Below are 17,023 nucleotides of genomic sequence, written 5' to 3'. Positions count from 1 at the left end.
TATTTAAATTAAACACGGTACACATTTCTTAATGTACCAAATAGGTTTTGTTTAAAAATAAGTGTGCAATGAAAAAATAAATCAGTGTTTATCCACCCAAATATTAAAAAAAAAAGATATTTTACAGCTGTGATTTCAATAGAACAATATTTTTGCTCACTGTTATTAATCGAATATGATTATAAATTTTTAAAAAATGTAGTAAAAAAAAGCTGCTTTTTAAAATTCTATTGAATGTCATTGTGAATTAGTTATAATTGTATTCATTAGAATATAAGAAAGAATTTAATTTAAATGATCAAGAGTGATCATTTAGGCAGAAATTGGTTAATTGAAATTATTTTTTATTTACCTCATCTGAAGTCATGAAAGTAATCAGAGAATGTGAAAATGAGTATTTTAAAAAAAAAATATATATATATATATATATATAAATATTTATTTTTGACAAATATTTTTTTGATCACAATTCAGTTAATAAAAGAAAAATTAATGTATTATTTTCCAAATAAAATATGCCCCATGACCACAAAAGTTTGCCCACCCCTGCTTTAGTCCATTCAACATTCCCGGCACTCCTTTATTTCCTGTAGCTATGTGCATTTTTAAGTCGTCTTCCCATTGAGCCCCCCACCTCGCTCTTCTTCCTTCTCCTCTTCAGGTGGATCCCGCGAGCCCCCTACCTCTGTTTAATGATACTGTGTGCTTTGTCACCCTTGAATGACCACTCTCTCGGCCACCCCCTGCACTTGATTTCTCCCACCCACCCTCCCTCCCTCCTTCCTTTCTCAGGTGGATCGGCTGACCTCCAAGCTAGCCGCATATGTGCCGGCTACGCCGTGTAGCAATTGGTACCCACAAGCAAGTCTTTTTTAGCAGCTCTCCCTCTTGTTTTCCTCTTTGCAACGATCCAGGTGGAGCAGCTGAGCGCCCAGCTGAAGGAGAAGGCGGACTGGTGCAGCGAGCTGCTGCTGTGCTCCGAGCAGCTGCGTCGTGAGCTGACCGAGCGCGACCAGGAGATTGACAAGCTGGAGAGCCGCGTCCGTGAGCTGGAGCAGGCCCTGCTGGCCAGCGCAGAGTCCCTGGAGAAGGTGAGGCAAAGCGGGAAGGCGGGGGGTGGGAGAGCGAGCCACATTATGTGGCGCGAGTATGTGTGTGTGGAAGCATGGAGATGAGGGGCTGACTTTAAGAGGAGGGAGGGGCTGCACAGAGCCAGAGAACAATGCGTGGGCTGTTCCAATACAGACAATGTCGTGGGTTTTATGCTCACATAACTGAACTGGGACTGGAGGCCGTGCTGGGCAGCACGGCGGACAACTGATTTGTACACCTGCCTCACAGTCGGGAGGTTCCAGGTTTTATTTTCTCTGCATTTTGTTTGGGCTGTGCATGTCCCCCCCCCCCCCCCCCCCATTCCTAATGCCAATTAAGCACAACTAAAATGTTTCTGAAATTGAAAACGTTGCCAGGGTTGATTCGCATTTAGTTGCGCACATTAATTTGTTTTTAAATGTTTTGAGGTTTCAGTGGCCATGCAATTTACTAGTTTGTGCAGTGGCGTAAGATTCGGTTGGTCTTTGCATTGCCAAAACTGGGCTTTAAAAAAAAAAAAAGAGAGAAGAATCAAATGAGGGCTTCAATTAGTGAGTTGCAAATATAGCAGCATAATGTGATTTTTTTAAAATTTGAGAACAAATCAAGCCTCATATCGCTTCACATCTCTTAAAACTAATATGCAGGGGGGCGGGGGGGTGTATTGGTCCCCTCACTCTAACACTCCTCGAATATGAGAACATCGAAAAATGGAATTGTATGTTCATGTGTTTAAAATGAGTAAAAAAAATAAAATAAACTAACAAAATTTGTTTCCTATGTGTTTTGTTTGCGTGTCAAAGGACGAACAAAAGAAGCGTCATGCATCTATCACGGAGGCAAAGCACTCCACACTGGAGGTTCAGTTGCAGACCGAAAGAGAAGCCTTGGAGCGGAAAGAGAAGGAGGTAGTGTTCCCGTTTGTTGTTCTTGTCGATGAGTATCATCTTAGATCTGTCTTCTCCTCCAGATCTGCCACCTGGAGGAGCAGCTGGAGCAGTTTCGGGAGGAGCTGGAGAACAAGAACGAGGAGGTGCAGCAGCTCCACATGCAGCTGGAGATTCAGCGCAAGGAGATCAGCAGCCAGCAGCAGTTCCTGGAAACCAGGGAGAGCATGCTCCAGGTAACCTGCCAACACCCGCAAAGACGTGTTCTCATTTTCCTGCATGTTTTGCAAATGACCATATTATGTCAAACAGTGGCCCTACCTGTCATATAAATACAATTTGACTTGCTCAATATTAAAGCTGATCTTTTACGACATGGAGACGGCATCTTTGGTGGAATTTTGCGTTCCGGTAAATTCATACAGTCGCACCACAACGTCTTGTTGCTAACCAAATCCGCAGCACCTAACAAAGTTGTGGAGACTTTGCCGCATGTTGTAAAATAGTTCCATGAGCATCATTCAAGTTGATATTTAACGATGGTCACTATTTGCGTGAATACGGTCCTCTTACGAAATGCTAAATAGAAGCTAACTAAGCGCTTTCCGAGGATATTAGCTTAGCATGTAGCTAATACCCACTTGGTATAAATAGGATGTGATAGTGCGTTCTGCCTTTTGGCGAGAGTTGCGATTCCCAACCAAAAGTGTGACGAGACTAGAATAGAAAACTCGACGAGTTCCCATGTCTGCCAGATCACATCCATCGCAGGGCAACTCACTCATTTAGTCATCGGGCCGACTCTGGACTCTCTTATCTTTTGTCGTGCTATGTTCTTTCCATCACGTTATAATCTGTTGACTCTTGAAGGTGATGGAGGAGAAGGACAGGGCAATAGCACTTCTTAATGAACAGATCACTAAGCTCCAACACTTGGAGAAAACGTCTGGCAACAAGGTAACAAGCCATGTCTATGCAGGCACAGAATAGAATGTGCAAGTCTATTCGGTGTGTGCATCGCTTCATGGTTGTGTGTGGTGTTTTCATTTTTTATTTTATTTTTTCGTGCCATCCATTTTGGTGTTGTGTTTGTCTTGGTAAGTAAATCCATGTGCTCGTTTTACGGTGGCTCGTTCAAGCTCTTGAGTTTCCGTGTGGGAAAAAAAAATCTCTCTGAAGGCATAATCCGAGGGTGGGCTTGAGGGCCACATTAAAATTTTTTTCAAACAAAACAAAAGAGCCAGGTTATGAGGAGATGAGGAAGAAAACAAAATCGGTCAAATAGTTGAACAATAAATGTTGTTGGAATTAATTTATGAGTAATTAGTGCGCCAATTTTTTGATATAATAATCGCAAACCTTTTTTTTCTTCACAATTTTTCAAATGCGATCTGAGGGTGGACACATTTTAATCAGAGAATCGTTGATTTTAAAAACGTAAATGCTTTTTCTTATTCTAATGTTACCATCGTTTTTATTTCATTATTTACAATACATAATTTTATGAAGTGAATAAACGCATACTGTTGAACCAATTACAGGGGGACAATCGGCTACAAACGTACTGGAAAGATATATTCCGTAAAATACTTTATTTTGATACTTTAGTATGAATGCAACAAATATTACAACACTCATAATCATGTAAATGTTCAGAGTGGCCCCACCCCTGATCTAATCTAATTTATTTTTTTAAAAATCATATTAGTGAAGCAGAGACTCCCAAGGTTTCATCTAAAGGAAAGAGGTGGGAGCATTAATTTGATATTATGTCCTAATATTTTTGAGTCCTCTTTTCAGGGAATTGATGAGCGGGATGCGCTGATCAGTGACCTGGAGTCGCAGGTGGAGTGCCTGCGCAGTGAGCAGGAACGCCTCAAGCGCAAAAGCGAAGAGGAGCAGGAGCAGCTGAACGCCGTCGTTGACAAACTCCAGCAGGAGCTGCTCCACATGGAGCGCAAGGAAGACGACGAATCCCGCGCCAGGAACGAGTACGACTACGATGAAATGAAACAGAAGATGGACCTGGTCTCCGGAGAGTTCCACTCCCTCAAAGAGGAGCACGGCGAGCTTCTGGAGACGCACCGCCGCTTGAAGGAGATCGCTGAGAACTCGGAGGACGTTATGGAGACCCCGAGACAGAGAACCGCCCACTTCGCCGTGGCGCAGGCCCAAGCGCAAGCTCTGGAGAAGAATGGCGCGTCCGCCGTGGACGAACTCCGTCTCCGCGTCCGGGAGCTGGAAGACTCGGCGGGCGAGAAAGACGCCGAGCTGTGCAACTCTCGAAAGTACGCAGAAGAGCTCCAGGGGAAAGTTTCCACCCTGGAAGAGCATTTAAGGGAGAAGGTGGCCGCGGCGTTGGTCAGCCAAGCCACACTTGACGCTCTTCAGCAGCAGGCATCCAAAGAGCGTTCGGGTGACCTGCTAGGTCACCTGAACCAGAGGCTTGCTGAGCTTGAGGCTAGTTTAAGTGACATCAAGAAGAACCACAAGCTCCGAAAGCAGCTGCTCTCCAGCTCGAAGGAGGCACAGTACGAGAGGAGGCTGGCGGCGCTGCTGGATCTGCTGAGACACATGATGGGCGAGAAGCGACACAAAACGTCGGCAGGTCTGGAGGTAAAAAAATAAAATAAAAAATAAATTAAAACGTTTAGAAACGGCGGTTGGCACACATTTGTGTTCTACGGCCATGAAGAGTTAAAATTTTAAAATAAATATATTTTAATGAACCAAAATTTGTAGGGGAAAAATAGCTGCTATCAAGTTAATAGTTGCTATTCAATTGGTTAAATCTCAAATAAAATCCTAATCGATCTGTTCCTATATTTTTCTCTGTATATAAATCTATTTGCACTTGATTAGTTACATGGGAACTGTGATAAAGTTGATCAAACGGTCTGTCTCTTGAAACCAGGCCTCGGCTGGTGACCAAGCGCTCGCGTCGGAGCTTCAAGAGGCCCGAAATGAAGCCTTGGCTGCCAAAAAACAGCTGGACCACCACATGGAGCAATGCCACCATCTCCAGGCGGAACTTCAAGTATGCATCCGTGTGCTTTGAGTCCAAAGCTTCACTTCGGACAATTGTTTTGGTAACACCATTCCTTGTCTTTCTCTTAGGACAAAACTGAAACAATCGAAAGACTTAAGGAGCAGCTTGAGGAGGTAACCTTCATCTACAGTATATTGTCATGTTTTTTAAAGTAGCAGGCTGCCAAAATAGTCTGTGCTCCTCCTCAGTCATCTTCTGGAGGAGACGAGGAGATGCTCATGCTCCGAAGAGAGCTTATCAAGACCCAGGAGGAGGCTGCGCTTGCCAAGGAGGAGCTGAACAGCTGCAAGGAGAAGCTGGAGAAGCTGCAGGAGCTTCTGCAGGTATTGAGAAAGCAGTAGATGATAAAGACGGTGCGTAATTGACAAGTATTGATCATGTATTGTGTTCCCCCCACGAAAGGAGCGGGAACTGACCATTGCTCAACTAAAAGAAGATCTTTTACAAGTAAGTACAAAGTATTTAATTTTAACAGTGAACGGTGTTTCCTCAACCTTCATTTAAGAGAGGCGCTTTTTTTTTCACAAGAAAAATCCAGATAGATTGTTCGTGGTAGCAATACACATCAGCAAATCTTTTATATTAAAAAAAGAAGAAGAAATAAACCCAAATGTGTTGATAAATATGATTTATTATCTAGCCCAACTAGAAGATGGGGAAAACTGATGGTCAAAATTTTCTTTTCTCTTCAGGTGAAAATCGAAGAGGACAAAGCAGACAGGACGAACTTTCACACGGAGCTCCAAGAGGTCCGAAGACATGCGGACTCCACCAAAGACGAACTGGATAGCTCCAGATCTCACAATCAGAAGCTGCAGGAGGACATCCATGTGCGTGAGCTCTCTATTTCGAAACTGACAGAGGAGCTTCAGGAGGTCCAAAAGACCCTGGACGCCACCATCGAGGAAGTAAAAAGCTACAAATCCAACAATGAGAAGCTCCAGGAAGACATTCAGCTCCGCGAGGGTTCCATTTTGAAACTGAAAGAGGAGCTGCAGGAGGTTCTGAAGAACATGAACGATACCAAAGAAGTGGATAGTTACAAATCCCACAATGAGAAGCTTCAGGAAGACGCTCAAGTGCATAAAACGTCTATTAGTCGACTAGAAGAAAAGCTACAAGAGGTCCAAAAGAACATGATCACCACCAAAGAAGAACTCAACAATTACAAATCCGACAACGAGAAGCTCCAGGAGGAGATCCAGCGCCGCGAGGTCACCATTTCAGAGCTCAAAGAGATGCTCCAGGAGGTCCACAGGAATGTGGACTCCGCCAACGAAGAAGCTAGCAGCTACAAATCCAACAATGAGAAGCTCCAGGAGGACATTAAAGTGTGTGAGGTCTCGGTTTTGAATCTCAAACAACAACTCCAGGAGGTTCAAAAGAATTTGGACACAACCAAAGAAGAACTCAACAGTTACAAATCCCACAATGATGAGCTCAAGGAGGATGTTCAAGTGCGCGAGGTCTCTATTTCTAAACTTGAAGTGGAGCTCCGGGAGGTCCAAAAGAACACGGACTTCAACCAAGAGCTGACAAGTTACAAATCCCGCAATGAGAAGCTTCAGGAGGACATTCAAGTCCGCGAGGTCTCAATTTCTAAACTCGCCGAGGAGCTCCAGGAGCTCCAAAAGAACCTGCACTCAACCAAAGAGGAACTCAACTGTTACAAATCCCACAACGAGAAACTCCAAGAGAAGATGCAGTTACGTGAGGTCAACATTTTAAAGCTTAATGAGGAACTCCCAGAGGTCCAGCAGAACATGGACTCCACCCAAGAACTGAGAATCTCCAAATCCCACCAGGAAGAGATCCAGCTTCGTGAGGTCTCCATTTTGAAGCTGAAAGCGGAGCTCCAGGAGGTGAATCAGATTGCCGAGACCACCAAAGAAGAACTGAGAAGTTCCAAATCCCACAATTCCAAGCTGCAGGATGACATCCAGCTCCACGAGGTCTCCATTTCAAAGTTGAAAAACGAGCTGCGGGAGGCTCGAGCGGCCCTGACGAAAGCAGGCGACTCGGTCTCGTCGTCTCCTTCTCCCGCCGCGTCCCCTCAGCCTTTCTTCTCCACTTCCTCGTCCTCCTCCCAGCTCAAGAGAAAAGCGAGCGGCAAGCAGCCCCTGGCCAAGGGGACCAAAGACAAGATGTCCCTTTCCAGGAAGGGCGCCGCACCCTCCCGAAGTCCCGAGCTGGCCCAGGCAGATGCTTCCACGCAGACGGCCGCCAACGAGGAGCTGGATGAAGTCATGGGAGAGTTCCGAGAGAAGGTGGTCCAGATGCAGGAGTTGCACGCAGCCGAGATCCTGGACATGGAGGCGCGCCACATCTCTGAGAGCGACGCGCTGCGCCGCGACGCGCACAACCTGGAGGACGAGTGCAAGGCGCTCAAGGCCATCATTGACAAGCTGCGTGCCGCTGAGGTGAATTTTAACTTCCAGACCCCCCCCCCCCCCCCCAAACACTTTTTTTTTTTTTGTTGTGCGTTTTGGCTGATGAAATTCTGTTTTTAGGTCACCGCGTTGAGACAAGATCGGCCACTGTCGCAGTTCAAAGATGGCTACACGAGTGGTAAGGTCAATCATGATGCTAATAATACACAATTCGTTATAATTAGCGGCCCGCATCGCTCCAATTAAAAGACGATTCCACGCATAGCGCCATACTTGATGAGCGATGTCGGTCTGGGTTGATCTTTTCCACCATCAACAAATGTTCAGATTCAAATTTGTTGTTTTTGTCACGCCGCGAGTTATGATCCTTTTCACAATTTTGAGTTTTGTTCCTCGTTTGCAGACAGCAGCTCTGACTACAGCCAGAGGACCGGGTATGACCTCCCTGTTGGACTCCAGCAGGAGTTTCGGGTGACACCCGAAGGTGCCAGAAGAGAGGCGGACGATCCAGTATTACCTGACAGGATCAAGGTAAAACTTGACACTAAATCAATGTGCTTTAGTCACCCAAAGTGAGGTTTGAAATCCTTTTTATTTTTTGGTAATGCGTCATTGTTGTTTCTCCATGCAGTCGTTGCTGCGTGAGGTGCACCAGGAGGGCATGCATGTTCTCTCGCTGTCAGAACTTCCTCTTTCTGAAAATGAGCCCGGCGAACATTTGAACCTGCAGGCCTGGCTTAAGGAGAGAGATGCCCTGCTGGCGACCGTGGAGTCCCTCAAAGGCCTCATTGCTCACATGCAGACCACGCAGGTTTGGGTTATTTTATTTATTTTATTTTTTTGGAAATGCACAAAGCAAGATAGAATCAAGGATTATTAAACACCAAGTTAAAAAACAAAAATTGGGAAAATGAAAGTCCACTAACACAATGCAAAAGGTCCTTATGCAAATTAGCACGGATGTCATATTTGTGCGCGACTAGGTGTCCGGCGATTCTGTGGATTGGCGTGCAGAGCTCTTGGAAGCTGTGCACCGGGTGTTCACGAGGGAGCGTAGCGTGTCCAAGAGTGCCCTCTACACCTACTTAGACCTGACGGATACCAGCGACGCCATCATCCACATCAACCAGCTAGAGCGCAGGATGGCCGAGCAGGTGACCGTAATCCCACTGCTCAGATCACTTTTACAATTTATATTCCGCACCGTATCCGGCAGTGTTCTTTTCTTCTCAACGTCACTCTCATTTCGGTCTCCTTCTAGGATGCACATCACAGAGAAGCGCTGGGTTCCCTCCATGCCGCAGACCGGTCCAGTCTCATCGCTGAGATCCATCATCTCCGAGGAGAGATGGAGCGCCTTCATCAAGGTAAGGCGCTTCAAAAGGAGCGACGACGCAGCATCTAAATGGAAGGACACAAAAGAATAAAACTTAATTTGATTTCCTTCCTTAGGTGCACGACCTGCAACCTTATTGGCCGCGACGGAGCATCGGGGGGGAGGCGATGCCGACGGGGCACCGCGGGCTGACAGGCTGCTGCTGGAGGAGCTGAAGGGAGAATTATCGCAGACCAAACTGGAGCTGGAGACCACGCTTATATCGCAGCACAAGCATCTCAAAGAACTGGAGGCCCTTAGGTGAGAGTGGACACATAGAACTGGAAATTTTCACTTGGCAAGACTTCTTAAAACAACAATGCAAAAACCAGGGTCTGGAGAAAAAAAAGTAATCAAATGAGGAATAAATTACAAAATTTTAACAAAGTGGTCTGTCAACTGATGGAGTCATTTTAACGTGTTATTGCATGCAGGGCCGAGGTATCGCAGAAGGCCTCGGAGGTGGACGCGCTGAATGAGCAACTCTTGGAGGAGAGCCGGAAAGGCCGTGAACTTCAGTGGGGCATGGAGAAGGAACGCTGTCGCGCCGGGAGGAACGAAGACAACGCCCGAGAACAACTGGAGGTAAGACCTCGCCACACTCCGAGCGCCACAACTCCAACCAACTCTTGACTTTGTTTCCAAGGACTTGAATCTGGCTTTGGAGGAGCAAAAGAGCCAAGCGGAGCGGCTGACGTCCACCTTGGAGCAGGAGCGCCAGGCCTCCTCCCGCCTCTGCCAGCAGGTCGAGAGGGAGAAGCTGAGCCTCCACAGTCGCCTCCGGGAGCTTCAAGTCCAGCTGGAGATGGAGCGAGCCAAGGCCCGCGAGATGAGCTCCGCTCTGGGCACAGAGAGGGAACTGCGGGTAGGCAGAGGCCCAGCCAGCCAGGAGGAGAACCTTCTGGAAGGTCTGCAAAAAGAGCTGGATGACAAGCAGGCACAGGTGAGGGTGTAAAAATGAATCTCTGACTAATCTAAAAATACTTTCCATTCATAGGCCTACTAATCAAACAAATCAGACGTCCTCTCTGTAATGTGAAATGATTTAAATGTTGTCTTCTAGGTGGTGGAACTCCTCAGCCAAATGGAGGCTGAGAAGCTTGAAGTGCTGAGAAAGGACGAGGAGCTGAGCCTGGCGGGCCTCAAGTCCAGGCAGAACGACGAGGCTCTGCTGGAGGCCCGGGCCCAGCTGGAGAGACTGGAAGTGCGGTTGTCGGAGATGCAAGACCTGCTGGCGAGCGAAGAGGCGAGGCGGAGGAGCCTGGAAGAGGACAAGGAGCGACTGGAGGAGAGGTTGGCTCGGGAGGGTGGCGCTGGGCAGGGGACACCGCCCATGCCGCACCACCAACACCACCCAGGCCCTTGGCGCACGGCGGACGCCGTCTTGGGGAAACTGCACCTTGTCGCTTCCAAGATCCATGGCATGGCAAGCAAGGCCACTGCTGAGATCACCAGTGAAGAGCTGTCACTGATCCAGTCCAGTGTTGATGATGTCATCAGCATGCTGCAGCAAACTCCAGCTCTCCCATCTATCCCTGAGGTGGGCATACTTATGTCGTGTGGAATAAAATCAGAACGCAAATATAAATGTACACAAAATGGCGGTTAGCTATATAACGGCTAACGAGAGATGTTAACAGATGCGCTTCTGCCGTTTACCTCCCTCCTCAGCGCTCTTCCCTGTCGGCGGGAAGCTCCTCATCAGGCTCCTCCTTGACCGAGCGTCTGCTCCGGCAGAACGCCGAGCTGACGGGTTTCGTGGGCCGCCTGACGGAGGAGAAGAATGACCTGAGGAACCACTCGCTGCGCTTGGAAGAGGAACTCCGTTATTACCGGCATGCAGGCGATGCTGTGAGTAGACAGCAGCGGGGTGAAAGACAAACCGCAATGTCGCAATTGTTCACCGTGTTCTTCATCCCTCTGCAGGCCAGCGGCAGGCGAGGAGCATCCAAGCCGGACTCTGCCGACGCGCTGTTGCTCTCTCAGCAGAAGGAGGCCTGGAGCAGGGAGAAAGTTCGCTTGGAGAAAGCCTTACATCAGGCCCTCGCTCAGGTGGCCCGACTGCGAGGGGAGATCAGGACAGACACGCTGAGAGAGCTAACCGGACCTGAGGCAGACAACGCCGCCCTCAAGGTCAGGAAATGTTGTGTCACGAACGTAGAGTTGGTAAAAATTAATCGAGTTGCGGGTAGCTCACTATTAACATTAAATTTATCTTTGCGTCCTCGCTTGTCCCCGTGCAGAGGATGTACGGCAGGTACCTGCGCTCGGAGAGCTTCCGGAAGTCTCTGATCTACCAGAAGAAGTACCTGCTGCTGCTGCTGGGCAGCTTTCAGGAGTGCGAGGAGGCCACGCTGGCCATGCTCTCCAGGATGGGAGGCCGACCCTCGGAGGGACTTGGCAGTGGCCAGCGGGGACTGCGCCTGCGCGGGCTCATGCGCTTCCGCTCGGCCGTGCGCGTCTCCATCGCCCTCTCCAGGTTAGTCGGCGGAGAGAAACTAAAATCATTTCAAGTCATTATTTTCACCGGGTTGATTTTCTGTGTGTGTTCCAGAATGCGTTTCCTGGTCAAGCGCTGGCACAAAACAACGGGCATGAGCAACACAACCCAGAAAAGTGAAACCACGCAGATGATCAGTAAATGAAACACTATCGGGGGTCTTCCTTGGCTCAAATTGACGTGGTGGTGCTACCATTCTGATCACCATCTTAAAAAAAATAATTCTTGAAGTCTTTTACCATTTTCTCAAATCATAGATTTTACTTATCTTGAGTGCAGATTTTTCCATTTGAAGGTTGGACAACATGAGGCAGCCAGAAAATTAGGCCGAATTATTATTTCAGAAAACCCGACAGCATATAAGGCACTAAATCATACAAATTTAGAACTCGTTTTTGTGTGTGTGTGTGTGTGTGTTCTTCAGCCAGTGATGATAGAGATTACCTCCACCCAGGCTTGGAAGTGTACCAAGACCGAGGAGGGAGCTCAAGCAGGGGACGCAGCGGACGGGAATCCCCCAGGTCGCCCGTCTCCTCTGCACAGCACAGGTGGGACAGGATTCAGGAGCTTCCACCAAGACTGAACGGCAATTTTTCAGGATTTGTTTCTTGGGTCTTAGGTTTCTTGCGGCTGGAGACCACGGGGCGCTCACGTGCTCCCACCTGCAGAACTACGACCCCGACCGAGCCCTCACCGATTACATCTCCCGGCTGGAGGCCCTGCAGAGGAGGCTGGGGAGCGTCACGTCAGGTTCTCGTCACTCGTTTACATGCAGCTTCTTTGCAATGCAATCCCTCCTCTGTATTAACTACGAAATGCCTTCTCTGATTCTTTTGTTTTCTTCTGCAGGTGCTTTGTCTTCGCTCGCTCCGCTACATTTCGGTTTAAGAAGATGAAGACACCGAACAAAATAAGTTGCCTTTTTTGATGCAAACTGTTCTTTCCACATGGACCAAAAAAAAAAAAAAAAAAAAGGCATGCAACAGACAGGTTTGCGTCTTGTGTCGCCACCACTTGAATGAATGATGTGTAATTTAATTCGACAAATGGTGTACATTTCGTTTGTGGATAATTAAAAAAAAAAGATATGAGATTAATTTATGTGAGTGTGGGTGTTGGTTGTGAGCGAAGTGGGCTTAACTGGATTCTTCTACGCGCGTTTTGTTCAAGGCCTGAAGACATTTGTAGAGAGCGTATTTTTATAGCAGCTTTTCTGGCTATTTTGTCAAAAAATGAAATAAATGCAAAGATTTGAATGATTTTTTTAAATTTATCATTGACTACAAAATGTTTTTCTTTTTGGGTAGTACTGTGAACATTCACAAATCTTTTTTTAGGCCCAGTTTTATCGGACACTTAAATCAGTTCAGGCTTTAAAACCTACAACCTAATACAGTATCGACCTCAACTTAAACAGAGTGCAGTGCAGGTGTTAAAAAAAACAACAACTAAGAAGCTGTCAACATTCAACCTCATTTTGTATTTACATTTCACAGAAGTAGGAAGTTTGTTAGTTTTTTTGTTTACATTTTGACCAAATGAAATGCATTTTTCTTCTCATTGACTAATCACCGTCGTCGGCAACCAACACTAACATTCGCCGAGTTTTCATGCTGCGTTCCGTAAAACTAGAAATGATCTCACAGGACCGTTATATGCTGTTGGCAAGTTGCACATTTCCCTGTTGTAATATGAAACTTCCCAGGCTCATTGAAGGCAGCGTGATTCAGCACAGCACCGATGCCGAATTAGCGGGTCCGTTTTACACGAAACTGTTTGCGTGACAGTCTTCAGTGTTTCCTTCTTTTGTATGCAATGATGGGGTTGTGGGGCGTGTGTATCATGGTGGTGTAGTTGATAGTGGGGAAGTATCCGTCCACCAGGTCGAAGTCGTACAGGCGCAGCAATGTGGACCAGATGGTTTTGATCTGCACGTAGGCGAAGTTCTCCCCGATGCAGCGATGTCTCCCTGTCATAAAAACATATAAATAAAAAGATCAGAAATTGGAGATTTACTTTCCATGCCCCCTTCATCCATGTTAGCATTGATTTTTTTCTGCGCTCAATGTAAAGAAAATGTTACTTTTTCTTTTTTATTTATTTCGTTGTTATGGATTTATTTAGCCATATTTTTCCAGGTGATCTGATAGCGTTGTGCCAAACAACAAAAAATATTTTCCGTGAAGTGACAAATATCTCCTAAAAGGCTTGGGTGAGCTGCATTAGTCAAATTATTGGTTTGTTTTCTTGAAAAGATTAAAAAAACAAAAACATTGTTGTAGCATAGAAAGGGTGAGTACCGGCTCCAAAAGGCACGTAGGCAAACTTCTCGCCGGCGGCAGGGTTGTCGTGGAGGTAGCGGTCGGGGTCAAACCGTGTCCTCTCACACCACGTGTCCTGCAGTCGGTGGTTGACAGTCGGGGACACGCACACCTGGTGGCCCGCGGGGATGGTAAACCCTGATGCGGTCTGTGGAACCGTTTGGTGACACTGGATTTTTTTTTCAGACTACACAGGGAACTAGAACATCTACGTGATGTGCCTTTGCGGCTGTTTTTGTTAGCAGCCGTGTAGGAAATCAACACTGATGGATGTCGTTACCTGTGTAGAGCGAGCCATCCTCATCATGGTCATGATGGGTGGCCGCAGCCTCAGAGTCTCCTTCAAACAACGCTCCAACAGGCTGAGGTCCTTCAACTGCAGACAACGTCATTAATCACGAGTGTATTATTTAATTCATATTTCTTAAGGCGGTGGTACCTGATCCAGGTGCAGGGGGGGCAGGTGGTCGCCGCACACGGCCCTCTGCTCGGCGTAGCAGCGCTCTTGTGTGGCTTTGTCCCTGGCCAAGAAGAAACCCAACCAGGCGCTGGTGGTCGACGACGTGTGCTGACCGGCCAGCAGGAGGCCGATCAGCATGCCGGCGATCTCGTCGTCTGACAGCGGCCGGCCGTCCCTGACAGATGAAGAGAGGAAAAAAAACAACAAACAAACAAATGTGAATCCCACTTTGAATTTGACCAACTTTGAGCAGGAATTAAATTGTTTCTTTTGCTGTTTTTTAATTACTTGTAGGTAGCATCCATGAGCGTCTGCAGTATATCGTCCAGTTTCTCCTCAGAGCTTCTTCGCTTCCGGATCACATTGTAGAAGATGTTCTTGATCTCCCGGTGAGCTTTGTCCCGCTTCCTAATGATGACAAAACATCTCAAATCATCCTCCAATCTGTACTAGCACCACAAAAAAAAAACAACTCCTGTATTGTACTTTATGAAAACATTCAGGAATAACTTGCATATGTATGTACATGAAGAAAACCGACACAAGTGCCTCATATACTGTAGTAAAACTTAATTGGTGGCGCTGCACGGCTTTGGCGCCACCTTGTGGAATTTTTGTACACAAGCACAAAAACAAAATATCACACAAGTATTACAGCAAATACGTAACTGCTGATAGGTGCTTTAAAAAATGTGAATGGGTAAATCCCTATGCATAAAATGGCACATACACTCGGGGAAACACTCCTTTATTGCTAATCTGGCCACTGAGAAAGAGAATACTGCCCAGCGCCACGGTTCCCTGTGATGATGACGACGACGTCGTCATCGTCCCACCTGAAGCTGGGCAGTGGCAGCCATCCGGGCAGCAGCCAAGCGGCGTGACTGAAGCCTCCATCCAAGTCGGCGTAGAGCTGAGCCACGTGCTCATCCAGCAGGCCGCGGATCTCCTTGCCGTGTAGGCAGCTGCTGGCCGTCAGAATGATGAGCTCGGATAACGCCTCAAAAAGGTCTGAAAGTAGGAAAAGATTCAGACATGGAACAAAACGTAGTGGGAGATGACCAACGTGTATTGTATTGTTATTTTTTGGCCATACAGTACTGATACTGTAACGTCAAACTGATATTTTTGAAATTACAAGTCACTGATATTTTGCAGCACAAATAAGGAGCAGCTCTAAGATTGATGAACGGATTGATCTTACTTTTCTGGCCACTGTCTCCCCATCTTTGAAAATACTCGACGGTCTCCGCCTCGATGATCTTGACGTGTTCCCTAAAGCGAGCGACGTTCAGCCCCGTCTTCAGCATCTTCTTTTGTTCCAGAAAGATCTACACACACACACACAAACATCCATGAGGAGACTTATTTCCTCGTTTTGGATGACAACGTGTGTTCCGGCCGACTCTTCACTGGGTTGGGGACGTCGTAGGCGACTCCTTTGCCAAAGACAGGCGTGGTGAGGCGGGAGTAGACGTCTTCGGCGTTCAGGTCCTCGTTCTTGCTGTTGAAGAGCAGTGAAGCAGCGTCGCTTCCCAAGAGGTACGTGAAGGTTTTGCCCACCATGGTGAAGCTGAACACCGGTCCGTACTGTGGAGGGGCAGGATATTAGAGGTTTAACCATTTGTGTCCATCTCGTTTACTCATTTCTTCTTAGCTGCAAATGTCATGAAGCTTCCCACGGGTCGGGTTTTTTTCGGTCAGATTTTGCAATTTAGATTTGCAATATACTTAAAATAAATATAAACGTGGACTGCACAGTGATCTCTATTCGACAAGGATCAGGCGTGACTAAATTACAGTCATCTTCAACATAGTTTGGAGTCACCACACACCATAAATGGCACCAAAGCAGTGAATAGGTTTTTGTGTTTTATTTATTTATTTTTCTGTATGTGTGAGTAACACAGGATAGGCTCCCAAAGAATTACCAAGTAACAGAATGCATGGATTATTGTACACTGATATAACATGAATGTCTAGAATGGAGTTACATTGCATCAAATGCCATATAATTTTGTCCATAATGTTTTAAATATTAACTGTAAGATTGAACTTACTTTTTTGTAGGCGTTTTCCAAAAAGTCAATGGGACTTTTGCCAAACGCAACAGCATGTCCCAAGAAGGGGACACTGGAAGGGATGTACGGTGGATAAGTCTGGGGAGACAACAAGCGCATTTGAATTCAGGTATCACTTTCATTCACTTGAAGACAACTCACCGCATTCTTGTCAGAAGTCTGTCTGAGAAGTATTTTGCTGTAAAAATATCCAAAAGTGAGCATGACCGCAGAAGCAGCCAGGACCAAGGACGTTAGGTTGTCGTTCATTTTGCCCACAGTGTCCCCAAGCAGCTTAGTGCTCATTTGGTACAAGTGCATGGACATGTTTAAAACTTCTGCTCCTACGGATCACTTCTTGAAGTGCACGAACGGATCATGAGAATCTGGGACAACTCCAGTCAAAATTGTTGTAGTGCCGGTGTTGTTTCTCCTCCATCTCTACCTGTCGACGTCGGTCCCGCCCCCGCCTGACCGACAGAAGGTTTCGATTGGTTACTAGTTTCGTGTCTGTCAAGCAACTCCTCTTACGATTGGCTGCTTCCGTCTGAACCGATCTCGGGTGTTATGATGTCATCACGTGGCCGAACAATAATAAATAACTATTCTTGGTTTTTATTTAAAGGGATTCGATCCTCATGAGTGAATCTTAGAGGAAATATATTGATAATGTTTATCCTAACAAAAATATGTATACCATTTTGGGAAATAATTTACGAAAATAGTTCGTCAGAGATAAGCGGCGCCTTCGAGGTTATTTTATTACGTCTCTAGTCCCTCAGAAGATACTATTTGTCAAAATGACTGCTTCGTTGCAATAAAGGTAACTTGAAGTAAACATTAATTGAAAGTTTATATATCTTTCTTGGCTAAAAACAGTATTATGTTT

General features: G+C 46.5%; 2 protein-coding genes across 7 annotated transcripts in view; one reads left to right on the top strand and one right to left on the bottom strand.

Annotated features, from left to right (window-relative positions):
* Positions 1-12,552, top strand: part of akap9 (A kinase (PRKA) anchor protein 9) — a 35,808-nt gene extending 23,256 nt beyond the window's left edge. For 4 of the 5 annotated variants that reach the window (XM_086136637.1, XM_086136639.1, XM_086136638.1 and 1 more), the window contains 26 exons: positions 915-1,091; positions 1,896-2,000; positions 2,063-2,215; positions 2,850-2,936; positions 3,780-4,595; positions 4,894-5,016; positions 5,097-5,141; positions 5,217-5,351; positions 5,431-5,475; positions 5,721-7,448; positions 7,539-7,596; positions 7,822-7,949; positions 8,050-8,229; positions 8,402-8,572; positions 8,680-8,785; positions 8,871-9,054; positions 9,228-9,378; positions 9,440-9,736; positions 9,857-10,333; positions 10,465-10,644; positions 10,720-10,926; positions 11,037-11,272; positions 11,348-11,430; positions 11,718-11,841; positions 11,913-12,043; positions 12,143-12,552. In XM_086136637.1, the coding sequence (XP_085992763.1) occupies positions 915-1,091; positions 1,896-2,000; positions 2,063-2,215; positions 2,850-2,936; positions 3,780-4,595; positions 4,894-5,016; positions 5,097-5,141; positions 5,217-5,351; positions 5,431-5,475; positions 5,721-7,448; positions 7,539-7,596; positions 7,822-7,949; positions 8,050-8,229; positions 8,402-8,572; positions 8,680-8,785; positions 8,871-9,054; positions 9,228-9,378; positions 9,440-9,736; positions 9,857-10,333; positions 10,465-10,644; positions 10,720-10,926; positions 11,037-11,272; positions 11,348-11,430; positions 11,718-11,841; positions 11,913-12,043; positions 12,143-12,189 (6,174 nt within the window). In that variant the 3' untranslated portion in view covers positions 12,190-12,552. The remainder of the gene's footprint in view (positions 1-914; positions 1,092-1,895; positions 2,001-2,062; positions 2,216-2,849; positions 2,937-3,779; positions 4,596-4,893; positions 5,017-5,096; positions 5,142-5,216; positions 5,352-5,430; positions 5,476-5,720; positions 7,449-7,538; positions 7,597-7,821; positions 7,950-8,049; positions 8,230-8,401; positions 8,573-8,679; positions 8,786-8,870; positions 9,055-9,227; positions 9,379-9,439; positions 9,737-9,856; positions 10,334-10,464; positions 10,645-10,719; positions 10,927-11,036; positions 11,273-11,347; positions 11,431-11,717; positions 11,842-11,912; positions 12,044-12,142) is intronic. The other variant, XM_086136640.1, reaches the window with a different exon arrangement.
* Positions 12,553-12,752: 200 nt separating this feature from the next.
* cyp51a1 (cytochrome P450 family 51 subfamily A member 1) lies at positions 12,753-16,461 on the bottom strand. Of its 2 annotated transcripts, none has more exons than XM_086136658.1 (10): positions 16,297-16,461; positions 16,135-16,233; positions 15,488-15,664; positions 15,279-15,405; positions 14,911-15,085; positions 14,363-14,482; positions 14,054-14,249; positions 13,895-13,990; positions 13,594-13,762; positions 12,753-13,262 (listed from the first exon to the last, which is right to left on the bottom strand). In XM_086136658.1, the coding sequence occupies exons 1-10, from the start codon at positions 16,459-16,461 to the stop codon at positions 13,084-13,086; spliced, it is 1,503 nt and encodes a 500-aa protein (XP_085992784.1). In that variant the 3' UTR covers positions 12,753-13,083. The 2 variants fall into 2 exon arrangements, with proteins under 2 accessions (XP_085992784.1, XP_085992785.1); XM_086136659.1 differs by having other exon boundaries at positions 13,594-13,726.
* Positions 16,462-17,023: the final 562 nt, after the last annotated feature.

The sequence above is a fragment of the Hippocampus guttulatus genome, chromosome 18 (genome assembly GCF_054856545.1).
Source record: "Hippocampus guttulatus isolate MCC_2025c chromosome 18, RoL_Hgut_1.0, whole genome shotgun sequence".
In the NCBI taxonomy this organism is placed as follows: domain Eukaryota; kingdom Metazoa; phylum Chordata; class Actinopteri; order Syngnathiformes; family Syngnathidae; genus Hippocampus; species Hippocampus guttulatus.
Note: the sequence above shows the minus strand (reverse complement) of the source record. Positions and strands in the feature narration are given on the sequence as shown.

Coding starts and splice junctions, on each gene's coding strand:
- cyp51a1 (XM_086136658.1), bottom strand. CDS start 16,461: ATGTCCATGCACTTGTACCAAATGAGCACTAAGCTGCTTGGGGACACT. Junction 15,665..16,134: donor TGGAAAACGCCTACAAAAAA/GTAAGTTCAATC, acceptor GCCCCTCCACAG/TACGGACCGGTGTTCAGCTT. Junction 13,991..14,053: donor CCCCCCTGCACCTGGATCAG/GTACCACCGCCT, acceptor CGTTGTCTGCAG/TTGAAGGACCTCAGCCTGTT.